The 27,656-nt window shown below is 40.9% G+C and overlaps 2 protein-coding genes across 2 annotated transcripts; both read right to left on the reverse strand.

The window, feature by feature from the left end:
* Positions 1 to 1,055: 1,055 nt before the first annotated feature.
* On the reverse strand, positions 1,056 to 7,667 carry nelfcd (negative elongation factor complex member C/D). Its single transcript, XM_020086621.2, has 15 exons — positions 7,459 to 7,667; positions 6,139 to 6,251; positions 5,848 to 5,957; positions 5,654 to 5,763; positions 5,375 to 5,482; positions 4,828 to 4,980; positions 4,093 to 4,223; positions 3,692 to 3,857; positions 3,471 to 3,605; positions 3,145 to 3,284; positions 2,745 to 2,859; positions 2,563 to 2,658; positions 2,331 to 2,471; positions 1,631 to 1,760; positions 1,056 to 1,389 (listed from the first exon to the last, which is right to left on the reverse strand). Exons 1-15 carry the CDS (start codon positions 7,513 to 7,515, stop codon positions 1,355 to 1,357), a joined length of 1,740 nt encoding a protein of 579 aa, XP_019942180.1. The 5' UTR covers positions 7,516 to 7,667; the 3' UTR covers positions 1,056 to 1,354.
* A 1,687-nt stretch (positions 7,668 to 9,354) lies between these two features.
* On the reverse strand, positions 9,355 to 27,194 carry kdm5ba (lysine demethylase 5Ba). Its single transcript, XM_020086620.2, has 27 exons — positions 26,900 to 27,194; positions 22,818 to 22,895; positions 22,552 to 22,674; positions 22,273 to 22,443; positions 21,354 to 21,479; positions 21,102 to 21,195; positions 20,889 to 20,995; positions 20,566 to 20,724; positions 20,298 to 20,417; positions 19,305 to 19,463; positions 18,733 to 18,914; positions 18,347 to 18,509; positions 18,060 to 18,179; positions 17,146 to 17,340; positions 16,736 to 16,917; positions 16,001 to 16,125; positions 15,566 to 15,716; positions 14,994 to 15,114; positions 14,456 to 14,811; positions 13,711 to 13,849; positions 13,440 to 13,619; positions 13,195 to 13,353; positions 12,093 to 12,512; positions 11,865 to 11,955; positions 11,573 to 11,760; positions 11,194 to 11,466; positions 9,355 to 10,511 (listed from the first exon to the last, which is right to left on the reverse strand). The coding sequence occupies exons 1-27, from the start codon at positions 27,050 to 27,052 to the stop codon at positions 10,374 to 10,376; spliced, it is 4,473 nt and encodes a 1,490-aa protein (XP_019942179.2). The 5' UTR covers positions 27,053 to 27,194; the 3' UTR covers positions 9,355 to 10,373.
* Positions 27,195 to 27,656: the final 462 nt, after the last annotated feature.

Raw genomic sequence — 27,656 nt, forward strand, 5'->3', positions numbered from 1 at the left:
CAACAAATTGGGTATTTTTAGCGTCGCAACCCCCACCCCAGAGAATCCTGAACTTTCATTGAGTACCAGAGGATTTTTTAGGGTAAAAAGAATACACTTTGTTCAGACCCTGGTCCCTCTGGTGGAAACACAAGGAGTTCCAGCAAAGGTTCCTAGTTCCAGGGGAAAGTTCATCTTTTGAGTATTAGGTACTCTCCATCTGCAGTGTTGAAATGTGATTTTAAAAAGCTGTTTCCTCCTTCTCTATCATAATGTGATTAAACAGGAACTTCGCAGGCTACTCCTGCTGCATAACCTGTTTATCTACAGTGTACACATACACTTGTAGAAAGTACATAAACATGTACCAGGCACAGAGTTATTTCTTGTTTCTAATAACAAAGGTTTGAAAAGTTCTTTGGAGAAAACACATCTGATGCTGATCAGACTTTGGAGTCTCAGTCAATATCCACCGATGTCAGATGAGGTGGATTTTATTCAGAACTGTATCTGCACTTGAGGAAATATGAAACAAGTGACCTCATCTCACCCTGGAATGTGTGAAGTCAGATTCCATCAAGTGGAATTCAATGAATAGCTTTTTATTAGTTTTAAACAGTGACAAGGATTTGTTGATCACATCTGACTGCAAGACGGCTCAAATATAAGTGTTTCCCATTAATAATTAGACTGATGGCCGATAACATTCTAATGTTCTGCCAGGTTCACACTGAACCAAAAATAAATGTACACTTCTCATAATGACGAGAGAGATCTCTAAGTGTTTTGCTCTGTTGATCCCTTCTCTCTCACGCCCTTGTGCTCTCCATGAAGGTTTTACCGTTACTGCAGTTGTGTGTTGTCCTGTGAATGGTGTTCAATGCAATGCTCTCATACATGAGACTTCTCTTTCACTCTTTAGTCTGCGCCCGTCACCCGTGAACTGTGTGGGTGTGCCACCACAGACTGAATCAATTCTGTGAGAAACGCTGCCTTTATATATTAACTTTCTTAAGGAAAATCATACAAATTTGGCCTTTTAGGATCATGATTGCATTAAAAAAAGGATTTAAAAATACACATTCAGGTTTTTATTTTAAAACAGCTTGAATCAACATAAAATGAAGAAAATACAACAGTGAAAAAGAAAAAAAAGCTGCATCTTCAGAGAGCCTCTTCTGTCGTTGACCACATTTCCACCAACTCCGTGACATTTTGGTTTTTGTCGTCTCAGAAGAAAACGATCCTCATTCACTTGGTCAAACTGAAAAGTCTCGTCTCCAAGTGATTTGCTCTAGCATCAAGCTGAGCATTTGGTTCTTGTTGAGATCACAGATCGTCTCCAGCTACTATGTTCTCAGTGTCCTTTTCCACATCAGTTAATCATGATGAAGTTGGATTTGCAATGAGCTGGAAAACAGAACAAATGTTAGTTCTACACGAGGACGAAGAGAGGAAGTGTCCAAATTTAAACATGAGACATGTTTTTGCATCTTCTTGTTTCACAGCCCAAAGTATGAAAATCACTTCCTATTTATGTTTGTACAACTTGTTCTAATTAACAGTAGTTGGGCATGGAATGACTAAATTACTCCTGTAAATGTGATTCTCTCTGAATAAGGAGGACTAAAACTATTATAACATCACTCACCAATAAATTCTGCAACAGGGTCGTGTTCTCCCTCCGTGCGGATCGTCCCTGCGATGCTGTCGTTCTCCAGGATGGGCAGGAAGAGCTGAACGAAATCTGATGTGTAGGGAGGTGCAATCACATCCAGCACCTTTTAAAGAGAGGAAGTTAAAACTTGACGTAAGATAGAAGACAGTACTTTGACACTCAAGTTATATTTTCTGATAGGTGTTCATGTAGGATGTATTTGTAAACACAGCAGTAAAAGAAGCAAATTTGTCAACTCTTGCATAAAACTCACAATTGTATCTCATAGTTTATCTTTATAAGTATAAAATACATGCTGTGCACAAGTTAGCCATTCTCCCAGTGGCAGTCTCAGTTACTCGATTACTTTGCTGTAGTGAGCAATAAACCAAATGTCATGGATTATGACTCTTTACAGGCACTTCCTTTAACAAAAATAAAATACAATCGTCTGTTCCATATCAAAACTATTAAAATATGATGGGACAGAAATAAACAGAGATTCAAAATGTTAATCGTGATTCAATATATTAAAATCTATTCAAGCCCATTTTAGGGCCTCATGTATAATTCATAGTTAATCTCTGTCAGGATCTGCAGGCTCAGTAACTTCTGTGATAGATTAAAAATATTGATACCAGACATCACTTCCTCTCCCACATTTTATCTGATAGAGGTTAGAAGCTGCTGTTACCTCTGTGACAAAGTATCTAATGAGGGAAATGTCCGTGTTGAGTTTCTCCAGACACTTTCGAATATAACCGACTACAGGCAGCACGTAGCCACGACTCAGCAGATGAACCATTCGGTCGAGCAGAGTCTTCTTCAGCTCCAGCTGAAGGGGAAGTGAAACCAACATGCTGTCAGTGGTACAGTCACAGTATACCTCTGGTTGGAAGTGAAACGTAAAGTAATCAAACACACACCTGCTCCATGACGTCCAGCTGAGAGTGCTCCGTCTCAAACAGTTTGATGAGCAGCTGGAGGACCTGTGGATGCAGCAGCTGATGACACGTACAGATCTGTGCAGAGGAAGAGTTCATGTTTAAGTTCACCTTGTTGTCTTTGAGGCTGAAAATCAAACTTTCATCTCACAGTGATCTCCCACCTCGTCCAGCAGAGCTAAATGCACTGGAGTGTGGTCAGTCTGGAGCTGAAAGTACCGCGGCTCAGACACCGTCCAGTCCACCCACTTTAAAACCCCCATGGCAACGACTGGAAACCTAAACACGCACACACACGCACACACACACACACAAAGAGGGGTCAGGCAAGTCAAGGAAAACAATTTATCAAATTCAGTTGCTCATAAAATCTGTTGAATCATTTTTATGCCCCTTCTCTTTGCAGCTATTTGCACCAACTGAATGCATGGTACATTATTTCTTCTGTCGCTTAATTCCATCAACAAAAATTCTCATAATAGTAAATAAGTTATTTTCTTAAGCATGACTATATCAGTCGGTGTAGGCGGTGCAGAACTTGAGGTAAGGAAATGCTCCTCTCACCGAATGCACTGGTATAAAGTGCCGAGCTCAGCAACAAGCTCTGTGGCTCCTTTGTTCTCGTTGCAGCATAGGTTGTGCACAGTCTCTATGGCCTTAGACGTCGACTTGAGCTCATCTTTGTTGATGTTGACTCGCTTGTTCTGGGAATGAAAAGGTGTCACATGTCAGAGAGAGCTTCAGAAGCAGGTGTGAGAAATATAGTATTGATCCAAAGCAGTTGTCACAAGCTTATAAAACCTTGCTTGGAATTCATTTCAAGTACAACACAACTACTGCAAACCAGTCTGCAAGTATGTAACTTTCTTTGCATCATTATATGTCTGTACCTTTTTCCACGTCTCTACCACACTAGCAGCGTAGGCCAGGATGTGGATGTATTTGTGTTTATGGTCTTGGTTGATCTTCGACCCGGGCTTAAACAGTGACTGCATGAACAGGTCCAGAAAGGCAGGCACTCTGATCTGAAGACCCGAAAGACAAATGTTTCAGTTGTCAGCACTTTTTCAAGTAGTCAGTTGACACAGAGTTCGAGACGCTCTTTCCTCACCAGCTCCACAGGAGGAGGGTCCATGCTGCTGAACATCTTGAACAGAACTGTGATGTCTGCAGGGTTCAGGGCTCCTTTAGACAACATGGCACCCAGCGCTTGACATGCTCGAGGGTAGGCTGCTGCTGTACCGAGCGCGAGGGTTATCTGACTCGCATCGTGACCTCTGAGAAAAGAATCATAACCAAAGAATTGATGTCAGCAGTTAAAGTTGGTATTTGTGTCCTGGGGCTTGTTGCAAAAGGGAGATTTACTGACGGATACAATACAGATAAGTTTACTCAGTAAAACCTGGATCAGTCTCTAACTGCACTGATTGACACTCTGATCTTAAATGTATCCATTTGATTGAATCCATTCCATGAAAGTATAGAACAGACCACATCAAGAGAGAAGTGTACCTCTCGTGTGCTGACTTCTGCACCTCCTGGCCGATCCTACGAACGGCCGAACCGCCCTGTTCTTCCTGAGCCAGGATGGACATCATTGCCTGGGCGAAGAGGTAGGTGTGCTCGCCGTGACAAACCATCTTCTGCAGGAGAGAGGCAAACAACTCAGCAGAGATCACCGAACACCGAACAGCAAATCAAGCTCCTAAGATGAAGCCGAATTGTTTTCGATGTTCAGTGAAATAAAACTAACTTAAAACTGAATAATCAACTGTCAAATTCTTAAATACATTTCTGTTGAGACAAATCTATTGTGCTAATGATGATGTAACTGCTTCTTAAAGTGCTGTCCCAATCCGGTGTAGGGGAAGATTTCAACCACTCAGAATGCACTGCAACAGCTCGTATGCCAAGACCTGCAAGACCAGCTGCACATTCCCACTACTCTATTGCACATCAGATGTCAGTAGTCATCCGTGCTCATCACTTTTAATTAATTTAAACAAGCCTCCTACAATGGAACGTGAAAAATGAAGGGCGAAGGAAGGGAGAAGGGGTGAAATGGAATTGGGCCTAAGTATCAGCGGTGTGCGTGGGCCAGTTCAGACAGACACATGATATTTTATAGCGTGGGCCTTGAGATTGACATGTCTGCTCTAAAATATAATGTTATTACAAATTACAGATAATAAAGTTTTCATTTCATAGAATCATGGTTTACAGAGAGAAAGCTAAAAGAAGCCTCACAGCAAACTCCGGCAGATTCTTCTCCAGGTTTTCTTCTCCTCCATCCAGCAGCGTTGCCAAAGACGTCCTCAGTACTCGCGAGAAAACCTCCAGCTGCTGACAAGCTGTAGACACGCTGGTAATCTCACCCTGGTAGCCAGCGTCTGAAATAAGCTAAACATACACGCACGGAGAGGAAGTGGAGGACAAACAGCATGACAAAGATTTCTCCATCACTAGTATAATGTGATACGATGCATCAAAAAAACACTCAGCATGACTTCATCCCCAAAACTCTTCAGCAACTGCCTGCAACCATTAATTACTGTCTGTGGTCATTTATCCATAATTTGTGCTATTTGTGTTACAGTGATACAAATAATGCCCATCACAGTAGTAGACAACATCATGTCTTCACATTGCTAAACATAGGTTTAAAAAAAACATTAAATTTGCAATGAAATCAAAAACAAAAATTTACAAAAATCAACACATCCAAAAAAGGCAGAATTAGCGACAATAGTCTCTGAAGTAATATATCTGCAAAGTTTCTTTTGTGTTGGTTTACCTTCACAGTGAAGTTGAGCATCAGACAGTCTGGATGAGCCTCTGCCAGCTTATAAAAGAGATCTCTCCACGTGGTGTGTGCAATCATCTGCTCGAGCCAGGCGGGAGTCTAGACACACAACTGACTGGTTCAGTTTTATATCCACACAACTTCCTTACTTCTCATGCTGAGAATTTCACCAAAACATGTCTAGTTCATAACAACTTCAGTTAAATGTTACCTTGATGATTCAGTTTTTAGTGTAATAAAAGAAAATCCACCAGCATTCACAAATCTCACCTCTCCCTCAACAGTGAAAATGGAATCTGCTTTCTGGGGATCAAAGTGTTTTATCAGGAGACTCTTGAGGTGATTTTCTACTCGCTCTTGGACCTGAGCAGGCTCGACACCTGCAGTCACAACAAAGAGCACAGATTAATAAAAGGTGAAATCAAAACAGGATGTGGTAGCAAACTTTGTAGTCTGTTACTGACCCATCTGGATGAGCCACTCTGCCAGCAGGTTAACGGTCTGAGCCACCGCAGAGTAGTTTTCGGAGAGAAGTTGGATGACGTGTTCTGGAGAGCCACCGGCTAGGAAATACCTGTGAGGAAACACATGGTTTCAATCATCCAATTCTCAGTAGAGCTTAATAATTCAAGCCTCTTCTCGTACAGGTCAAAATAATTTAATTTAACCTTCTCAATCTCATCTTGATGTGTTTTTGTTTTGCAAAGAATGCCTGAAGGTTTATGTTATGTCGCTATGAGGAGACAGGTGCTTACATTTTGAGGGTGTTGAAGATCGCAGGCTCCATGATGTAGTCCCTGCTGGAGAATTTCTGCAGACAATCTTCCTGGATTTTTCCGTCATTTTCCCCTTCAACATAAACGCCATCCTGCAAAAAGACACATGTTTATACCTCTGTAATGTTCTGTCCTCGCTCTGTTTTACACACAGTAAAATGTTCACAGGGCTGACAACACTGAGGTGACTCAGGAGGACTGAGTGCCATAGAACAGGTATCAGAGCTGGAATCGTATTTATTCCCAAGTAGGTTTTCAAGAGTAAGGAATTTACTTCAGTGTTTGGTGCACAATAAACCTATTAAGTAGAAAGATTGGGGGAAAGATAAAGCAAATTAAGAAGTATTGTATATTATACAAAACTACACAATAAAAGTTACAGTTCATGATACAGAAACTTCCCATTCATTACTGTTTTCCTAGACTGTAATAGACTGGAGCTTTACTTTGAAACTATGAAAAGTGTGTTTTTAACCTGTTATGAGGTTGTTGCTGGTTACAGAAAAAAGTGGCAGCTGCTGTATTTTGTTGTGGGATCTGTCCATCACGAGAACTGGACAACAGAGAATACAGAAAATGTCCAGTGAGGAGCTTCTCACAATGTTTTTACACAAGAACCTGGAGTCAGACTGGATTTTAGATTCATGAATAATGATGATGATGTTTGTGTATTTGTGTTGTTGGGGAACTCGCAATCAACCCTGTGTTACCATTAAACTTTTAAAAACAGGGAAGAGTTGAATCTGATTGTTGTGTCATGTTGACATTATTATTCATCATCTACTGAATAGGTTAAGTATTGACATTTTTTTTAAAACATACATGACTAAACTTATATTACTGTGATGTCTTTCTATTAGAAAGCGTTAGAATGTGAATCCTGTCCTGGATTTTAAATGTCATTAACTACTGACCAATCAAAGTGTGTAAGTGTTCTCTCATGAAGCCATGGAGCTCGAATGTTTTCCAACAGTCTCCAGAAAGTTCAGATTATGCATAAAAGTAGAAGACAGAAGTGAGTCTACAGGTTTGTTAGCACTTGCACTGACGTGAGTAACACTTAGCGGGTCCACCGGCTGTTTCTTTAGTTAGCATGTAGCCGGTGTTAGCAGCCAACTGAGCCTCTCAGCTCAGTTCAAACCATACGGGACATGTGGACAGATGTGAGGACGCTTCTGTCTCTGCACATGTCCTCTGTGTCTGTGAGCTGAACCTTAATGTCCACTCGTCACAGTTATTTAGCAGCAGGCGCAGCTGCGGCTAAGCTAACGCTGCTTAACCAACAGCAACAAGTCTCACCGTGTTGCCGTCCGGCCCCTCCCAGTCTCCGGCAGTGCTGTAATACTCCTCGTCCATGGTGACGGGGGAAAGGAGATGTTCACCTAGCTGCAGTAACTCCGCTGTGGGTTTTAAATCCTCTGTAAGCGCTGAAAGACAAGAAGCGCGTTAAGCCTGCAAGCTAACAACAACAACAGCGGAGGAAGATGGCGAGCCGAGAGGCCACGCCCCCTGAGAGCGGAGGCCTTTTCCCTCGGTTTGGACTGAAAGGTACGGCTGCAACACAATCACGCAGCACTACACAACACGATCACAACACTGCAACTTAGCAGCACACAATCACAAGACTGCAACACATTCCTACAACACAATCACAAATCAACATAGCAGAACACCACAACACAATGACCATCAAGTTAAATGAGACCCCTCTCTCTCTACACACATTAAAAGCTCCATGGAGGATGTATCACGGGACAGTCAGACTATAAACCACTCAGTAAAAATGGTCTCCATCAAAAGCTTGCAGGAGCAGTGAGACTCTTAATGTTTTTTGAAGCCCATTGGATTTACAAAAGGTTACACACATATAACTGGATCAGTCAAGACCTTGATCCTTGATCCAACATTCAGAAGACAAACTCTACACTTGTTAGTGATAATACTAACTTTAAAACATTTCCTTTACTTTGTAGCATAAGGGTAAAACCTTCTTATAATGTAATTATGAATTGACTAAAGTAGCAAGTGTTCAGGATGTAAAATTACACCTTTTTGTATTTGCGTACATCACAGACATTAACTAACTGTGTGAGTTTCTTCAAGTCCACTCCTGCAGTTTGTACACACAGCTGTACAATGTTCACTATACACAAAAACCACTAAATTAGGATGTGACCTCCATTGTTGTTAAGCAAACTCAACTTAAATATTGTTAATGCAACAAGTATGTGAAGTATGTCAATGTGATGCGAAGAAAAACGTGCAGCCATCTGAAGGACAGACACCACATATTTGTGTAACAGATGTTGGTGTGCTGTGTGAGTTTAGGGCTTAAATAGTGACAGCAAATCCACAAATCATAATTTAAGCCATGTTAACTATTTACTATTCACTACATCTTAATGTGACACAATAAATTATGAATAATTGATTTTTCTCAGCATTTATGCAGTCGCTGTGCCTATTTGCTAATCTTTTTTATTATGGACTGAACAATCAACCAAAACATAAAATCACTCCTCTACACATGCAGATTGAATTCCAGCTACAAACTGTAAAACACTGTAATCAAAATGAACAGGGTTGAAGACACTATGTGAGACACTTCAGATCATTCTGGTCCAGCAGGTCAACTTCAGGCCACAGTTGCATCATCAAAGACTAAAATGAGGCATTTTTGAGCAGCAGCAGTCCAACTTCAACAGAACCAACTCGGCAGCCACCTTTGAATCAAATCTTGCTGTACTAGCTATTTGCCAGTTTTCTGAGTAATTTAAAATCAACCTTCCCAAACATTTCAGACTTCTTCATTTTCTTTGCTTCTCTGAGGTCAGGTTGGTGGCAGGGTGTTCCAGACATCTCCCTGCCCACTCTCCATCTCCTCCTGGTGGGAGCCTGAGACATCCCCGGGCCACTAGGCCAGATGGGATATATACACATTATCCCTCCAGTGAGTTCTAAATCTACCCCCCGGGTATCCTCGCTGCTGGATGAGCCCTGAAATCCTCCAATGGAAGGTGCCCAGGAGGTGTCCCAATAAGATGTGTGGACCCATCTTAACTGAATGCATTCCACGTGATGGAGCAGCAACTCCTCACTCCATCTTTGAGGCTGAGCCAAGACAATTTACAGGTGACGGAAGAGGAAATTTACTTGTCGACTGTTCAGCACTAAAAGGATGGACAAGTCCAGGCATTTGGGAACAAACATTTTTTTTTATTATATAATGCAAACTGCAACATATGAATTATATTATTTACCCAAAAGGAGCAGAAAAAGGTCATATACCCGTGGCAAATAAATCACACAGTCTGTGTTAAATCTAAGTCCAACACGATATTTTCATCCTAAACCATATAAAGGGAAAATCCACCCTAAAACAAAATGTACATTCCATTGACGTCGGACAGTTCATTCTCACTCTGTGAACATCAAGGTCCAGGAACTCAAGATCCAAGGCTCGTGTTTTCTCTTCCGCAGACAGCGCACAAGGGAATCCTGACTTCATCTCAAAGTTAGTTTGTTTGTTTGAGGGATGTGGGCAAATATTCAGATGCAAACCTTTGCACATTTTGGATCAACAAGCTCAGACGTGCAGTCGTCGCTTCTCTTGTTTCTGATTTGTTAAAAAGTGTTAACTGAACCGAGTAAGATCATAAGATTCATAAAGTGAATTCATCAGGATTTTAGCTTCATCCTATCCTAAGAGGGCATCCTATCAAAGAATGTCTAAGCACAAATATAGCTCAGCTGAAAACTGAACTGCAATTAATCAGTTCAGTTATTGCTTAGATAAATAATATTTACTCTACAAGAGAAAGATAAGTTTCACATTGTTCAGATGCATGTAAAAAAAGAAAAATGTTTTAAAATGTGATGTCCAATTGACTTTTTTTTCAGTTTTGGTTGAAAAAAAATATCCCTGTGCTGTTGGTTCTGGAAACGTTTTGCCATTTTTGTACATGTGTGCATCAGGTCTTGGAAAGTTTCAGAAAGGATTAGTTGATTAGCTGAAAAACCAGCCACGTGATGAAAACAGTGACAGAAGTCTTTTGTAACTCTGGGAAAAAAGTAAATAGCACCATGTTCACCAAGGGCAAGCCAGAAGGGAAGAGATGGGGGTGTGAGTGGGGGGGGGGCACACAGAGTTCAGGTGTGCACTTAAGTGCTGCGGCAACAAAACTGCTGATCCTTCAAAAGTCACTTTTTGGTCTTCATTCTCCTCTTTTGTAGTCTGGCTGTGTGCAGCTTATACAAACATAGTCCTCCCTCTCCGCTCGTTCAGCAGACAGTCCCACGCAGACCTGGTGGAACCACTGGTTACAGCTGCCGTCACACTGGACCCAGTTTACCTGAAAAACACAACATTCTGTTTTCTAGATGTGATGTTGCTTTACTCTCATCGATCAACACTTGTGTATTTATTTTCACATTTGTTTTGTTACCTCCACCAAGGAGGTTATGTTTTGGTTTGTTTTGTTAAGCAGGATTACTTAGGAAAGTTTGTGGAATCAACCAAGGGTGTGATCCGGGTCAGTTGGCTGATCCAGGATTTGTTTTTACCCCACTTTCTTTAACATTATTCAAACATTTCAAATTGATTTCTCGGAGAATAATTCATGGATCTTGAAGAGAATGCCAAGTTTAGGGGGACTGATGTTTGTGAGAGTGTTCACTTTGGTGCTGATCCAAATTAAATTCAAGATCTGACAAATTGAAATACGATTTCAAAAGGAGACCTTGGCTGTGGTATGAACTCTACTCGGTCATTCTAATTTGCTTTAAGATTGGTTTTAGGATTTATTATTTTGTTTTTCTTAAGGTCTCAGGTTGTATTTGTGTTTCATAATCTAAAATACATTTGAGTTCATGTATTTTGCTTGTGTGAGCTCAAAAGACCGAATTCCAATCAATCAGTGTTGAGTATTGAATCTTGTTTACGTTAAATTTGATCAACAATAACATCTGTCAGTTAATATTCAGATCAGATACGTGCGGCATCAAGTTCATGTAACAGAAAGATCTAAAACCAACCTCGTCCCCCTCTGGCTCTCTGCACCATGGTGCAGCACACAGCGAGTAATCCTCCTCATCTGAGTCTGATGGAGCAGGGTCAGGGTCAGACACTGTGTGTGAAGGAGAACTTGTCCTCTTGGTCTCTTCACTCCTCTCTTTGCTTTTCTTGAATTTCTTCTTGCGACACTTCTTGGCAGTCTCACTGTGCTGAGAGTCGGAGCTTTCCTTACGTCTCTTGGTCCTTTTGCTCTGACCGTTCACCAACTCCTTTTTGAGACTGGAGCCTCCATTCTGCATCCAGACGTAATTATTACAATAAATATACCAAAAACCGTGAATACAAGTGTGATCGTGAATGTGCTCCAGAATCAATGGTCTTGGTTTTAATCATTGTCACCTTGTTGTGATGGGGGCTCCCTCTCTGAGACTGCTGGTCCTGTTCTGTGTGCTTCCCACTGGGGGCGCTGTGTGAGGGCGGGGGTGCCAGTTTATACAGCAGGTATCTGTACAGCTGCTCGGTCTCAGGCAAAGTGACCTGTAGCAGGAAGCCCTCCACCATCAGCTCATCCAGCTCATGACCAAGTCCTGTGACAAACATGACACAGGCGATCAGAGGGAGAAATAAACAGACTGAATGTATAAGTGTGACATGTGTAGATGAGAAGTGTGTTAAAGCTTTAAACACTGACCCTGCAGTGGAACAGACTGGTGCTCTGTATAAAAAGATGAACCATTTATTTCCTGAGTCAGATGTGAAGATATTCTGGGTCCAGATTTCCCCTGAAACAATAAAAACAATCCACTGTGTTTTAAATACCATCCAACAAATGACACTAACGAAGCAAACAAATCATCTGATGGTGAATTATTTTAAGAAAACAATAGTTAAGAGGCTTTTGCTATATGATTCCACTGACCATCTTTGACACTTTCTCCTGAACTCCCTCTGTGCATGCCTGCTGTACTCTGTGCTGCCACTGCACCGTCCTCTCGATGAGGAAGCGGAGAGCGTCTCCCTCTGGAAGTCGCACCCGGATCCTCTGCAGTGAAGCCAGCAGCGGCAGGACCTTGTCCAGAGGTGGTTTTCTCGACCGCTGACAAAGAGGGCAAAGCCAGGCTTGGCCGTACTCAAGGTCGGCAGTCGCTTCCACACAGCCACAGTGGAAAACGTCTCGACAGAGCTCACACTGCACCATGGCACCTGAAGGGGCCTTTTGGCAAACACAAACACTGAGTGTGCTGCAGCTTTCAGCAGGAAGAAGCTTGGATTCATTCGAAGTCCTCAAAGCCAACAAGATCTCCATCTCCCTCTGGCGGACCTCAGCAAGCGTGGTCATCTGTGAGGAGTGAAAATTACCTCTATTAAATCTAAAAAATTTAAAGTAAAAACCACTCATGGACATGGTCATTATATGTCATGACTTATTACTGTAACTAGTTGACCTATCAAAATAAATATCAGCACAAACAACTCAAACATCAATCATGCTTTACTGTCCTGTCTTTAGTGGCTTTGTGACAACCATAGTATACACACAAAATGTTATAAGGTCACATTAACTTTTTTTTATCCCTTTCTCAGATAAAGGTTTGGACAGTGTGTAGGATTTAGTGACATCTAGCTTTGCAAAATAAAATCAACTGAATACAAGATCGTCTCTAGAGCAAGAGTTTGGTTTGTCTGTTCAGGGCTCCTGCAGAATAATGTAATGTACAATGTTATGTGGTGAACTCAATGGATGAAGACCTGATCCCAATGTAAATATGAAGGGTTAGTTTTAAGTTAACGAAAACACAACAAATCTTAGTTTCAGGTGATTACATTACATTTCAAATTATGGATATTATATTCAATTTCTGCCAGGATATGCTCTGAATCTGAAGATTCACTCAACTTCATCTGGACTTCAAGCTTTATGTTAAAGTCATCAAAAAATTTTGTTTATTGATTTTTATGGAGTATATTTAATTAGTAATAATGCTGAAAAAAATGAAATTTGAAAATACAGGATCACTCACAGCAGAGGCGGAGTCCTTGCTCTCAGAAAGCGCTCTCTCTACGTCACATAGAGACTCCAGTTTTGTTGAAGCTTTTTTATTCATCTGTGGAGCGTCTTTTGATTTTTTAGATCTTGACCTCTGATATCCGGTCCCTACGTCACATCTTGGGCAAAGCACCTGAAAACACAAAGGCAAACACACATCACCTGACGATCCTAGCATGTAAGAGAGTTTCACTCACACCAAGCAATATCCCTGTTTACCTCGAGGAGAGAGAAAGGAGAGTTTTTCAGTAGGAACGTCTTTGCTGCGCTTTCCTTCCAGGCCTGAACATCACTGACCAGGGCCTCCAAACGACTCAGTGGGTTGAGCCTCACTGGGATGCCCTCCGCTATGAGAACCAGCTCAGAGAGGCTGTCCAGCACAGGAATACGTCCCCCGAGCTACAGGCACAGCAACACAAAATAAACAATCCTAGCCCAACCATCTCTGGCCAAGTGTTAAATCCTTCAGTATAGCTGAGATTTATTTTACCTGGAGAGCGTCAGCTTCATGCAGCCACTTCTTGGCCTTGGTGACGACGTCCTTTAGCTGCAGACAGTTGGGCAGATAAGCAGGGATGTTGTCTACTTCTTGTAGAGCAGCGTCAAGAGTTTCTAAGCTGTGACAAGGCCTGTGAAGTGACACAAGTTTTAATACCTTCAATGCATATAGGAATAACCACAAAGAATAGGATTTCATATTATCAGTTGAATACGGGACAAGACAGAACAGTACAAACAGTACGAACTTACAGTAAGAGAAATGCATTTATTTCCACAGTTGTATAGAAAGATCAAATATGAGATCATTTGAAGAGTTTGCTGTGGCAGAGTTGCCGTAAAGCATCAGTTACAGTGCGTCATCTCTGTGCAGCCGTTAGTGGGTTAAGCACTAAAACAACACCATGATCCTCTTTATCCACTATGATCCTGCTCTGCAGACTTGGCACATTTCACTCTGCACTGTCTGTAGTTGAAGTCGGTTTCACACAACAATTACTTATTTTTGGAATTGTACCATATTTGGTTATTTATTTTTAATGCTGAAACTTAATCAACTTTTGTCCCCGACACTGACAGTTTATAAGACTCGTTCACTTGAAAAAGGCTTTTGCTCAATGTATTGGGAATTCAATTTACACACTGAACATCAAGAGCAAAAACTACTTCACAAAGAAAAACAGCTGAGGGATGGAAGATGCAAACACAACTGGTCCAGTGTGGCTTTACGTCCTCACCTGGCCTCGATGAGGATGAGAGCCTTCTCCTCCCATTGCTCCGACACCGTCAGCAGCTCCTGCAGACGAGCCATGGCTCTCTCCACGGAGCTGTGAGGGGCCAGACCCACGCCCTGGTCTATCAGCCTCCTCATGGTGTCCAGACAGAGGTTGTCTGGCCAGCTGCTGGCCTGCTGCACGGCCTCCAGCCAGCGAGCCTGCTCCAGTCTCTCCCTCAGCAGGGGCAGCTGGGGTAGCTCCACATCCAGGCCCAGACTCACATCCAGCAGGTCCTGCAGTTCCAGCGGGCTAGGGGTCTCATCAGAGAGGAGATATTCACTTCGCTGCTGGAAGTCATCCACCCGGGTCAAAAGGTCCTGGAGGTCATAATGAACAAGCATTCAGTACCAGCATTTGAATAACTTCACTCATTTAAGTTGAAGACACAGCTTCTTATCCAAAATTGAAATCTTTACGATATTCAAATGTGTTATTTAGAAAAAATTATGAAAATATATAATCATATACACAGTAACTAGTCAAATCAAAGCTCACTGACCTTCAGTAACGGACCCTGTCGGATTGTACACGGCAGGTTGTCCAACTGTCGGACGAAAGACCTCAGCTCGTCCACAGTCAATTCGTGCTGGTTTTGAGATTTTCCTCCTCCAGAACGATACCTACAACAGAGGAGAACCGCTCAACAGACCAATAAAGGGCAAATATCACTCAATATCAATAATAATAATAATAATAATAATAATAATACTTTTTTCACTTAAAACTATGAAGTTGGCGCTTTGAAAATAGGTCAAGCATGTAGGCACCTTTGTCTGGCAGGTTATAATGAAAACACTACCAGTAAATGAGCCCTTCTAACTCCTATAATAACACAACAGAGTCAATAACAGTAATTAAGAATAATGGGAGCCAGCTCACATTAAAACACAAAGATGATACTTGTGTATAACAAACAAGAGGTGACAATATCACATTACTGATTTAGCATCTAGCAAAATCAGCTGTGGATTACAATCAATGAAGCTGATTTTTATATATTTGTGTTACAGTCTGACTTGGACCCCTATCGATGATACCAAACATTTCAACTGTATATTTTTTTTGTTCTACCTCGTCTGTCTCTTTCCATTGAGAAGCTGTTGTGCCATCGCAGCAACTTTATCCGCTTCTGTGGTGATGGTGCGGAGCTGATTCAGGAGACTGGTCTGTGGGAACACCTTTGTTTCCACCTGTTCCACCAAACTATGAAGCTCTTCCAAACCTGACCAGAGAAACTTGAATTTTGAGTACTCATGAAAAAAAAAATGTTTACATGTATCAGACAAATGACAGGGGTGGAATAAAGTAATAAGTGGGTTTGCTCCTTTTCTGAAAAACATGTACCTTTTAAATATGAAATAATGTGTCAACAGCCTACTGTGATTATAGACTTATGTAATATAAAACAGATGAAAGCTAACTGTGTTCTAACGAGTACCTAATTAACATAGGGACAAGGCGCATTCGTGATAACACTTTTGTAGTAACCTGGAGTTTCCAACAAACCTTTTTTCTTGCTTCCTTTGTTCTCCAGGATCTCCTGAACAGTACAGACCCAGTCTTTATACGACTCTGCACGCAGCTTCACTAATGCCATCATGGGGTACAACTCATCCAGTGTAAACTTGTAACTAGGAAAAAAACAAAGCAAGACAATGAATACGCTATTATGATTATTGAATCCGAGATTAATTTAAGTAAAATGTAAATACCCTTTTTTCTAAATGTACCTTGGGTGTGAAATTGGATGAGAAATTGTACACAAGGCCGGCACTTTTACATTCAACAGCTACTTTTCATAGAGGACGGACCATGAAACTACAACTACCACAAAACCAAAGATCTTTGTTGATTATGTAACACTGAGTTTAATCCTCTCAACTCAGCAATATGCACACATATACTTTTTTTTTATTACGTCAGATTTTAAAAATCAAATACTACCAAGTCACTGCTTCAGAAAATGCATATTTTATAAATAATATTTAATTGTTGAAACAAATTTAAAGCAGGACTTAAAGTGCCAACATATTTTTTTTACCTGTGGGCGAAACCCACACATTTTGTGAGATGTTCTATTAGTGAATTATGCTCAAAAATATAAAGTAGCAGTGGTACATGAAGTAAGCATTTTTAATTATATTCAAAGTTGAAAAGCAAGTAGCTTTTATGATAGCATTACAAAAAAGTGATGCAAAGTGATGAGTGTATGTTATGTTGATGTGCTGACTGAAGACTTACTGGAGGGTGAGGTTGCTGCGAGGACACGAGCAGAGGTTGTGGGTGTGGTACAGACAAACCATCTTGCCGGGACTACAAGCACATGTGATGCCAGACAGGTAGCAGGTGGTCCGACACTTTGTGCACTGCCGTTCCTCGTCTGGGAGCACCTCATAATCAACTTGCTTTGATTGCACCACACCCTGGGGATACAGATTCACATATGTTAGAGCTGGGGTGGAGACAGAGGAGCTAAATGTGACAGCTGTGTAGGCTACTAGTCGAAATCTTTGAATCTACTGTGATTAATATCTTCAAAATGTGTTTTTAAATTAAGTTTTCTATACAGCAACTACATGATGCCACCAGTTTAACCCTTTACTCTGATATACGAATAAAAACAACAGGCCCTTCAGACAAGAGCTGCTCACCAATTTTTTAATCTTCTGTCGTAGATGTTCTTCTTCTTGGATCATGAGTGTCATCTCCTTTTGCACGGCTGACGCCAGGTCCACATCCATCGTGATTGCTTTACAGGCCATGTTACAAACCATCTCGTCATGTGAGAAGACGCAGTACCTGCTCAGCTGGCGGTAGTGTTCCACACAGTTACGGCCAATGGGCATCTGCAAGAAAACACAAAGATAAGTCCCTAAGGAAGCACAAAACTATAGTAACAACATTAATAAAAATAATAAATATCTGTACCTTCAAGTAACATTTACCGACCCTATAAATGTATTTTTTTTTTTGTATATGCTGTATGTCTTTAAGTGTTTTCTTCATTTTTATTTTCTTATATTAATTGATCTGATTATAGGCATATTTTAATGTTAAGGGTCCAGCGTGTAGGATTTAGGAGGATATATCATCAGAAATGGAACATGGTATTTATAATTATATATTTATCTGGGTATAATCGTCATACAACTTCATTGCATATGATTACGTCCTAATAGAGGTGGGGACCTTATGTTTTGATTCAGAGGGCTACAATTTGATGATAATATGATCACTGCATCAAATAATTTTTTTTATTGCTGGGTGACTACTAGAGGTGTGCATTTTCACTAGCCTCATGATTTGTGCTTTAAAAAAGTATTTTAGACTGTTACTGTTATTACAAGGATGCTGTAATTTATGAATCAATTATATTCTGTCATCTCGATGCATCTACGAATCAAGAAATTTCCCCAACTCTAAATCCTACACGGTGAACCTTTAAAAAGAAAAAGAAGATTTACTGGAGCATGGTGCATAACTACTAAATTTGAACGAAGAGAATTAAATAAATTGAAACAAAAACATGGCTAGTGATGTGCAAACAGATGAATCATCTTCTTACCCAATCCATTGTACAGAAGTTAACAGCTTCAGCAAAGTTGAAACCCTGGTTGAATCCACTGTGGTAAGCTCTGGGAAAAGTGATGACGAATTCGCCTGCACACTGGTTGGTGCGATAGATCTAATGAAGAGTAAGGAAGGACAGAAAAATTACAAGTTGTACATTGTTAGTCCCTGTTTCTTAAACTTTAAACTGCAATGAACTGAACTAATTTTTGATATGTACATGTGAATATTAGTCATCACACTTTAAAGAAATAACGGTTGAATGGGTGGGAAGGTGATTACCGGGACGCCGTTGTTCATCAGTGTGTTGGGATTCATGATGGTGACCAGCTGGTGAAGAAGGTCTGGCTGGGACTCAAACAGCTCAGGAGCCAGTTTCTTCATGACAGACTCGAGGTGCTCCGCAGCGTAACCAGGGACCCCGTACCACGTCTTTGGCTCCCCCCTATACATATGGTCAAACACCTTCAGTAAACTCCAGGAGAAGAAGGTTATATCAGTGCTGACCCACAGTGCATTTAGATTTTTCTGACTGATGGATTTCGTAAGATATTTGAATAAGAAATCAAATTTTCTGACAAGATGAAATGATCTGTTCCTGGTGTAACACAACAGTCTTTAAAATCACTATTATTGATTCATTATGAAGTTAAAAGAGGGCACTTTACCAGTGCAGATAGTTTATGGAGTAGCTCCAGTGGTCCTCAATATGCCAGCAGAAGGAGGAGAAGCACATGCCCACATACAGCCATGGTAACTTCATCCCACAGATGTCGGCTGTAATGTGAGTCAGCACCGAGCTGTCCAGCACCGGCATGTTGTTCAGGTTCCAGCCACTGCTCAGGTAATGCTGCGGGTGAGAGACACAACTCAAAAACCAGCCCTGTAAACTAAAAACTCATATCTGAAAACAGAAAAATATCAGTGTTGTTTATGTGTCTCAGTTCCCAGGGCAAAGAAAGTACACTGGTTTAGAAAGTTCTGAAAGATATTTTGAGAAAGCCAAAATCCTCCGGAGAACTAATTTTTTATTTTTGCATTTCAATAAATATTTATTCAGTATTGAGGGTGGACATGTTTTTAGGCTTCAATACTACTGAATTTTTCACTACATTTTAAAGCGACGCAAGTTTACATCTTCTAGTTTTCAGTTACGCTGTAAGACATCAAATTATCATCAAAATGAATTTTGTCAGTACACAAGTGTAACAAACAACGTCACCAGGACGACAGTTTGTACCTCGTCCTCAGGGGAGATTTCAAAATGGCTGTTCTTCACAGGGAAACCACTCCCAAACTCCTTGGAGGCAATGTCTGCTCCGTACTCCACAGTGACATCCTCCTCAATGGTGCTGACGAGACGCCAGAACTCCTTCTCCACCAGCTCTGTGGGAACCATCTGAAAACACACAGAAACCTCTGTATTAAACACAATAATAACAAACATATTGAGGACATGAACGTGTGTGTGTGTGTGTGTGTGTGTGTGTGTGTGTGTGTGTATATATATATAACAATTTCTTTCTTCAACCTGTAATACACAAGGTCTCTTTCTCTGGCTACACCCCCTCTAGTATTTGATTTGACAAACAGGACTCTCACTGGAAGTGTGTTATGTTATCAAAGCATTCCTTTGTTCCAGACCAAAGTCATTAAACCAAATAAAAGAATGAGCTTGTTTCCCTTTCAAATTCTGCCTGATTCTGCATCTTGTCTCTGGAAAGCTTTTCTTGGATGAAAATAGATCATTTTCATGTACTTGAATATTTGGTGCAAAATGCAGTAAAACTTTATTTCCACTGTGCTGGAGATGTCATCTTTGGGGTTATATAAATGTCTAAAAACACATGTCTTTTCAAGATACATCCATAGTTTTCCTATGGAAGCATCCGGTTATAGAAGTGGAACCATAGGTCTGACAGATAGTCTCCCTCAATCACTCCACATTTAATTCAGAACATTGCGAACATCCTTACCCATCATGCCCTGAAGTCATATCTCTGCCAAGTTATTTTTCTTCTTTTCTGCTAAAATCTGGTTACAATTGTGTGTCTATGCCACTGTGCAATTACACCACCATAACCCTAGTTGGCTCTGGGGTTTCTTTGCCACTGTGTGCATATTTCAAATGATGGCGAGTTAAAATAAACTGATCATATCAGTGTTGGAGCTAATAAATGTTGAACAACAGCCACTCTTACTGAATTTAGTGCATTGGATGTTGCAAACTCACATGAACTGGCATGTTGAAATAATCCGACTTGAAGGAGTCGGCCATGTCTCCAAAGGCCTGGAGGGTGTAGCTCCTGCTGGCCTGCTCGAAGCCAAAGGCGACAGCAGGTTTGCCACATTCCTGCGAGAGAAAATATGGAATATTAAGTAAAAAAAACAGACTTCTCTTTTTGTTTGTGGGTATCAGACAGGAGTTTCTAGTCTTGACTGCCAATTAAGCTGCTCTTTCAGGGTTTAGCTCCTTGTGGGGTGGAGCTTTGGAAACTCACCTGAGCCAGGCACTTGGGGCATCTCCAGTCGCCTTTGGGAACATCGTGGAGGGGCGGGATCAGACAGAAAATGTGGTAGCTGTCATCACAGCCGTCACACAACAGCAGGCGTTCCTCAGCGGTCCCAGTGTCACATACCTGGCACATGTACTGGTCCACCTGAGAACACAGAACAGCTGTACTGCCTTTGTTCTATGATTTGAAATCTTTTTTCATACATATAACTGACAGCAGAGGGTAAGGCTCATCCATTCTTTGTATTTCTACAATATTAGAACCATGGTAATGCTAATTATAATTTCAGAACCAAAGAATTAACTTACTTTATTCTGGGGAGGTTTGACTATCTTTTTAAATAAATTTTCTTCATATTCTGTTGGATCCTCATGTTCAATGGGCTCCTTTTTCACCTCTGTGACCGCCATTCTCACTGAAAGACATTGATAAAGGCTCAATCGAAGATTTAAGATTCTCTTAAGTATCACTCAACATTGACGTTGCCTTGATAAATCAATCAACACTGTCTTTGTCCTTACCACGCTCTGGTTTGACAGCAAATGTTCCCATCCTCCTCCTGAGATTGGGACGATTCTCACAATCTTCGCCAGGTTCGATTTTAACACAACCTCTCTGTCAGAATCACAGCGAGTGTTAGAGAGAAAGGTAAGAGTTGAACATATTATCAAGTCACCTGCAACTAGTATACCGGATAACTAATGTGGAATTATATGGCTTATATAGTTGGTGTGACAATATCAGACAATAGTGAGAAAGATTGATCGACTCACTTCAGATCTCATTCGTTTTGCTCTGCGAGCAATGCTGCAGGTCTCCTGTGGCTGGACAGACTGGCGCTGCGGCAGGTCATGAGGGGTGTACTCCTTATCTTTAGTGTCGTTGGTCAAGGTGGCCTTCTGCAGAAAGAAGTAGGGCCCTTATTAAAGACTGAACTACTCGGGTTAAAGATTTACCAGCCACATTTTCCCCTGAAATTTTAGCTAAATAAATAAAACTAGATCAGGCTCTCAAAATACACAGATTTGACATAATAAAACAGTGTTAGCATTGGATGGTTTAAATGAGATTTAAATTATTTCTTTCTCAAGGACTTTAGTCCTCGAAAATATGACATCAGAAATACTTGTGCAACATGCACAGTATGTTATCCAGTACTAGAGCCATCAACTAAAGAGTACCATTATACATAATACATTTCTGCAGACTTTCTAGAAAGACGTTTTATTGTTGATGCTTATTGGATTGCACATGTATTGTACTGGTATTACAGTGACCCTGTTATTATGACCACCATCTGAAGATAGTGTTTTACCTCTTTTAATATTTTGTTGCGTTTGATCAGTGCTTTTATGCTAGGAATGACAGAAGAAGAATGAAGGATCTCAGTGTATGATAATGAGTGAAATAAATTAAGTTGCCTTGTCTTTCCTCAGGACTAAACTCAGATTAGGTCAGTCTACATTTCCCCGATTAAATTAAACTCCTGTCAATTATAACAATCCTGTGTGTACCAAGCTGGCAGAGAAAGTCAGTTCTACCCTTGGATTCATAATAATATACTGAATTCCTTGTTAAGGACCTGTACTGAACTGTAAATTCTTCCAGAAAACATCCGCTCAACTGTGAACGAGCTGTGAGCATGTCTAGCTACTGCTGCTCAGCTTGGAAAAGAAAACATATTTGACATACGGGCAGATTGGCTCCAGTATGAAAGAGGTTATATGGGTAGAGGATCCGCTCATAGTGCGCTCTAAGATGAGAGCCGATTGCCTTGCCCGGCGCAAAGCCCATCTTGACGGATATCCTCGTCCAGCGTCGCTCTCTGCAGACTGCATCAAAACCTCCCTCTTCATTCACCAACTACGGTCAAAGAGAAATAAGGTCAGTATGACATCAGTCACATTATCACACAACTGTATGTGGTCCTCTTCCTTGCCTCATAATTATGAAACTAGAATTTGCATATACCTTATTCAGCTGATAAAGATCCAAAATCTTTCTTTCCACATGAGGAATTTTCAGAGTGCATCCTTGAAGCTCCCAGAATTTTGCCATTTGATCCAGGAAGTTGAGCTTAACTCTGGTCTGAGCCTAAAAACAGAATCAAACAAAGGTTTTACATAAGAACATAAGACAATAACATAGAAAGAAAGTCAAATTATTCATTCTTACTGAAAGCAGCATTTACACTAGATTTTCTGTATCTTACATAGATACATGATAAATGAACATACCTCCAATTCATTGAGCCTTTGTATCCGTGGTGTGAACTTCAGTCTGTCAACGTCACAGGCAAAAGGCGGCTGCCAATCCTGAGAGAATAAAAACAAAACATTTTAAAGCAAAACCAGACTTTGAGGATCATACTAAATAAGACACTATATCTCAATGCACAAACATTAAACTATTCAGAGTGCTGTGGTTTTGTCTTTAATACATAAAACATACCTAATGTAAGTTCTCCACAACAAATAAACAGCAAAATCAGAGGTAATAAAGACTTTTAGAATGTTGCCACTCACAACTCATATGTATTTTGAAAGCATTTTACCAGCTGATCCTCTTAACTGGCCTGGTTTGGCTCAACAGGGAGTAAAATTCTTAAAACAAATCCAATCTGCACAATGAGTCTGATCAGCCAGTAACTTGCAGTATTTCATGTAAAACATATCAAAGCCAAGCCTACAGGAAGCTATTGTGTGTGTGTGTGTGTGTGTGTGTGTGTGTGTGTGTGTGTGTGTGTAGAGGGATCATGTGACTTGACTCAGCTGTGTCTAGAAATTAGGCTACAGAGCTGGATCCAATTCAAAAATCAATTACCACAGTGGTTCATCGATAGTGGAGAAACAAATGGTTCATTCATGGAAGTAGACAAAATTCTCGGTATAAATGACCACCTGTTTTAAAGGATTTTACCATTGCATTCTCTCGCTGGCCTGGTTTGAGTGGACAAGGAGTAAAAATCTAAAAACAAATCGAGTCTGCACAGCCAGTCTGATCAGCCAGTAACCTTCCTCAAGTAAAACCCAGAGCCTGTTAATAAAGCCAAGCCTAGAGGAAGCCATCATGTGTGCCAACATTCAAATACCTGAGCTGCTAAATAAACAAAGTTACATTTACTGCCTTTAGCAACATGCTTAAGTTTGAATCCAACATTACAATTTAAAACTTTCTTAAAAAGGTTTGTCAAAAAATTTGAATAAAATTAGTTTACAAAGATCACAAAGATATGATTTGAAAAAAAAGACGAGACCATCAGATTACTTCCTGGCCTGTGTGGTGGAGTTCACAATAGCAGCTGAACTACTTAACTACTCTTACTGACAGACTAAACACCAACATGTCTGATATTGATGCACTTTCACACTGTATTGAAAACAAACCTATGCTAGACCACACAACTTCCACACAACTTCCTGCAAGACTGGAGAACAGTGAAGGCTTAATAATGAGACACCACAGTGCTGCTGATTTAACATGAGTGAGACTCAACTTCTGAAATTGTGTCCTTGAGTTTGGTAGAATGTATGTTATCTTAGAATCATGAGGCTGATAATGGTTAACACTGTCATAGACTGATTGATTCTGGCCTCATCTCAGTGTTTAGGCTTTCTGAGAAAAAATATTAATTTAGTGCATCAAAGATAACGTAACTGATTTCTTGCATTGGTAAAAAAATGCTTTTTTTCCATTCTAATCTTATACTTGACTCAAAGATCAGTGAAGTATTTTTAATTTCACAATTATTATTATTATATTTGTGTATAAACATAAAATCTTATTGCAGTTGTATCATAGCAAATTGGAACAATAAAAACTGAAATAATATCTTAGTTTTGCACTAAAATCATCACATCTTGTAATGAAACCCCCTCTGAAACTAGACTGCGATGAAAAGCAAATGAGCTAAATGTGCATGCAAGTTATGTACGGCTCATGTGACTTGACTGAGCTGTGCCTGAAAATTAGGCTACAGATCTGGATCCAATTAAAAAATTAACAATCACAATGGTTCTTCATTAGTAGAGGACAAAATGGTTCATTTGTGGAAATATAGTCAGAGTTCTCTGTATAAATGATCACCTGTAACTATTGGATTAGCAATAGAAATGTAAAACACTAGATTTACTGGGTCTGGAAAGACGTTTATAAACATCTACAGTGAATATGTAACCAATGCAGAACCCTGGAGGAAACGATGACCACACACTGTGCACCCAGAAATCACTTATCAAAAACAGGTTGTGGTGCAACATCTCTTTCCTCTTTAAATCATAAATATGTGTAACAATTTACATGAGCGACAGAGAAGAGACAAAATGGTAACAACAAAAAAAAGATATCTCAGGTCAGATCTTTAAAACACAGGATGTTGTGAGTATGCAATATGTGCCTTTGCTATACAAGCCCCCGGGATGTCCACCACTGTCTTGGCTTTCCACGCAGAAGAACTCAGATTTGTTTATTGGTCTGTTTGGCCCACACATCACCCTAGAGCCAAATTTTGGTCTGAATGTTCAGTAGAAACTGATGGTGCATGACACAAGACTGCAGCAAACGTTGTGTACACAGTGTTGGTGAAATAGTAGAGTTCTCCTTTTTGCATGTATTTTACATACTAGTTTACACTGGATGAACAGGTATTGTACTTGTCCTTATTTGCTGCTCCTTAAACATATGGTATGTAAGAACTAAAATGCAAAGCCTGTCATTGCGATCATAAAGATGCCAGTATATTTGAAGGTCTTGCAGAATAGCGGGCCACAACTTTGTCTCTTGATATATTTTAAAATTTTGAAATCGAGAAAAGGTCTCTATAAAAGATATGCATTGACGTGTGGTGTGGTTAAACTCTGGTAAAGGCAATACAGGCACAAGTCAGCCCCTTCTGTTACACATCAGATAAAAACCTAAACAAGCAGCATCTATGCTACACATTCTTTTGTTTACATGAGCTGTGAGTTTTCGGCCTGTGCACCAGCAAACCCTGAGATCAGTCCCTCATCCACCATTTTTTGTTTAAACAATTCAGTCGCTCATACCCCTACCCTTCCTGCTAAACCATGCAAAATAGGCTTTTACAGCTTCCTGACTTCTGCTTCAGATGAGTCTCATGTTAACTGACACCATGCAGATCCAAGAAAACAATTCACCCAGGACCCTTCATGTCTTCTTTTTTTTTTTCAGGGGTACATCTGGCATAAATCACATTAGTCGCCAGCCATGGTATCATTTATTTAGGCAGAATGTGTCCTTTATCTAATTTGCGTGGAAGCTTGGACACACCCTTGAACGCCCTCCTCTCTCACAGTGCATCAGAAATAAGGTCAATGTAAGATTCAATTCTCTTTAAGGGGGTAGGTGGACATTCATATAATTATTTATTATTCTTATATCTTCTTTACTGCGCTGACACATTTCTAGTCATTGTTTTTACCCCCATGACGCGATGGAGATGTGGATTAGGGGCAGGATCATCCAAATAGAGTAAACAAAAAATGTTATCAAGAGAGCCAATGGTTTTCACAAGTTGTTTTCACAATAACGACATTATGCTGTAGTGGGAGTCTAAAGTGTTCTTCTAACTAACTGAGGACGTCAACGACGAAGACTCAAAGCGGATTAAAGTGCATACAAAGACACATAACCATAGTAAAAAGAGACAATGTCCATTAAAGACATCGTCGATCAAGCGACCCCATTTCTCCATAGACAGTTGGTCAGCGAGCACGTAGGTAACGTTATCCCCCGTTTATGTCACACAACCGCGGCTTTAAACAGGCCTAATTAACCCTGCCTCGGTTAGCTCACACCGGCTAAACCTGTCAAATCCCGATGGGGAAGTTCAGCCACGACGTTTTCACTGTTTCAAAAAGAAAAGACGACGTTCGACTTTCTGTCTGCACGGGTCGAGTCCGTGCGCCGACTCCAGGAAGCGTTTATTTCTGCGCCAATGTAAACAATCCATGTCATATTTGTGCAAAGTTCAGCGTTTGAATTTGATTCCAGAAAAACGTCGCTAAAAGGTCACTTTGAACACGGGGTCACGTGCGAGAGTTTAAAATGTGAAGAAAACTCCTGAATGGACGGAGTCTGAGAGTTCCTGGGTAGCGGCTGTTAAACAAACGCAACACTCTCGCAGGCTCGGGCTGACAATTCAACTCGCAGCCGCAATCCGCCATGTTGAAAACCTGTCTCAAAACACACAACTTTGCCTGCTATAAAAAAAACCAACAGCTACCGACGGCCACACGCGACGACAAACAAGCAAAGCCAGCACTCGGATCGAGGGGGGATAATGTTGGGGGGCACTCACCGGCGGCGGGCGGACTTTGCAGATGCCAGTTTTCTCTGCGATGGGTCGTATTTTGTTGATGTACGCAAACGGGTCGGAGAATTCCTCCCAGCTGGGCTCAAAGACGGGGCACTCCGGGGGAGGAATGAACTCATTTAGCTGCGGCTGAGTCATGGTCGCATCTTTGTTGTGGCTCCCGCTGGATGTTTTATTGTTATTGTTGTTGCTGTGGTTCGTGGGGACGCGATCTCTCAGTTCATGTCCACGCTCCACTTCAATGAGCCCACGGACGAATTATCGAGTTGGAGACGAGAGCGTGACAGCCAGGGAGCGTGCTCCTCCGCTACAAAAAGTAGACACCCACAAAATGCTTCAGGGCCGCACTTCTGCTCGTTGCGGTGACGATGCTGCATCTCAGTCAAAACCCGTGTTTCACGTCTGAGCACTGATGGTGTCTAAAACTAATATTTAATAGGCCCGAGTTGCGGGGTCATATGTGTTAGAGGAGTTCAATGGCTGCAGGGCTGGTTTACAGGAGCACGTCGAATTAACCGTCATTTTAATAAAAACAAATAACTGCAAACACTTTGTGACTATTAAACTCTGTAGTTGAGAGATTATAAATTATAAAGCTTATTGGTTCCGTGGCTTCCTCACAGATGATCGCTCCCTGCTGGGTGAGTTGGATTCCTCTCACCCCTTCGCCCGCAAATCAATCGGTTAACAAACGGAAGAATGAGTTGGATCGGCCCCGCCCGGCTGTGCCAACATAATAGAC

This window comes from Paralichthys olivaceus, chromosome 2 (genome assembly GCF_024713975.1).
Source record: "Paralichthys olivaceus isolate ysfri-2021 chromosome 2, ASM2471397v2, whole genome shotgun sequence".
Taxonomy (NCBI): Eukaryota; Metazoa; Chordata; class Actinopteri; order Pleuronectiformes; family Paralichthyidae; genus Paralichthys; species Paralichthys olivaceus.

Bases quoted from the DNA above. Each gene is read 5' to 3' on its own strand.
- nelfcd (XM_020086621.2), bottom strand. From the start codon at position 7,515: ATGGACGAGGAGTATTACAGCACTGCCGGAGACTGGGAGGGGCCGGAC. The intron at 3,606-3,691 runs GTGAGGAAAGAG...TCGGGTCTTCAG, and splicing joins ACCCTCCTCCTGTGGAGCTG to ATCAGAGTGCCTGCCTTTCT. The intron at 3,285-3,470 runs GTACAGACATAT...TTTCATTCCCAG, and splicing joins TGGTAGAGACGTGGAAAAAG to AACAAGCGAGTCAACATCAA.
- kdm5ba (XM_020086620.2), bottom strand. From the start codon at position 27,052: ATGACTCAGCCGCAGCTAAATGAGTTCATTCCTCCCCCGGAGTGCCCC. The intron at 16,126-16,735 runs GTAAGTCTTCAG...TTTTTTTCCTAG, and splicing joins CGCAGCAACCTCACCCTCCA to TTACAAGTTTACACTGGATG. The intron at 11,761-11,864 runs GTCAGTGTTTAA...TGTTTGTCACAG, and splicing joins CCAGTCTGTTCCACTGCAGG to GACTTGGTCATGAGCTGGAT.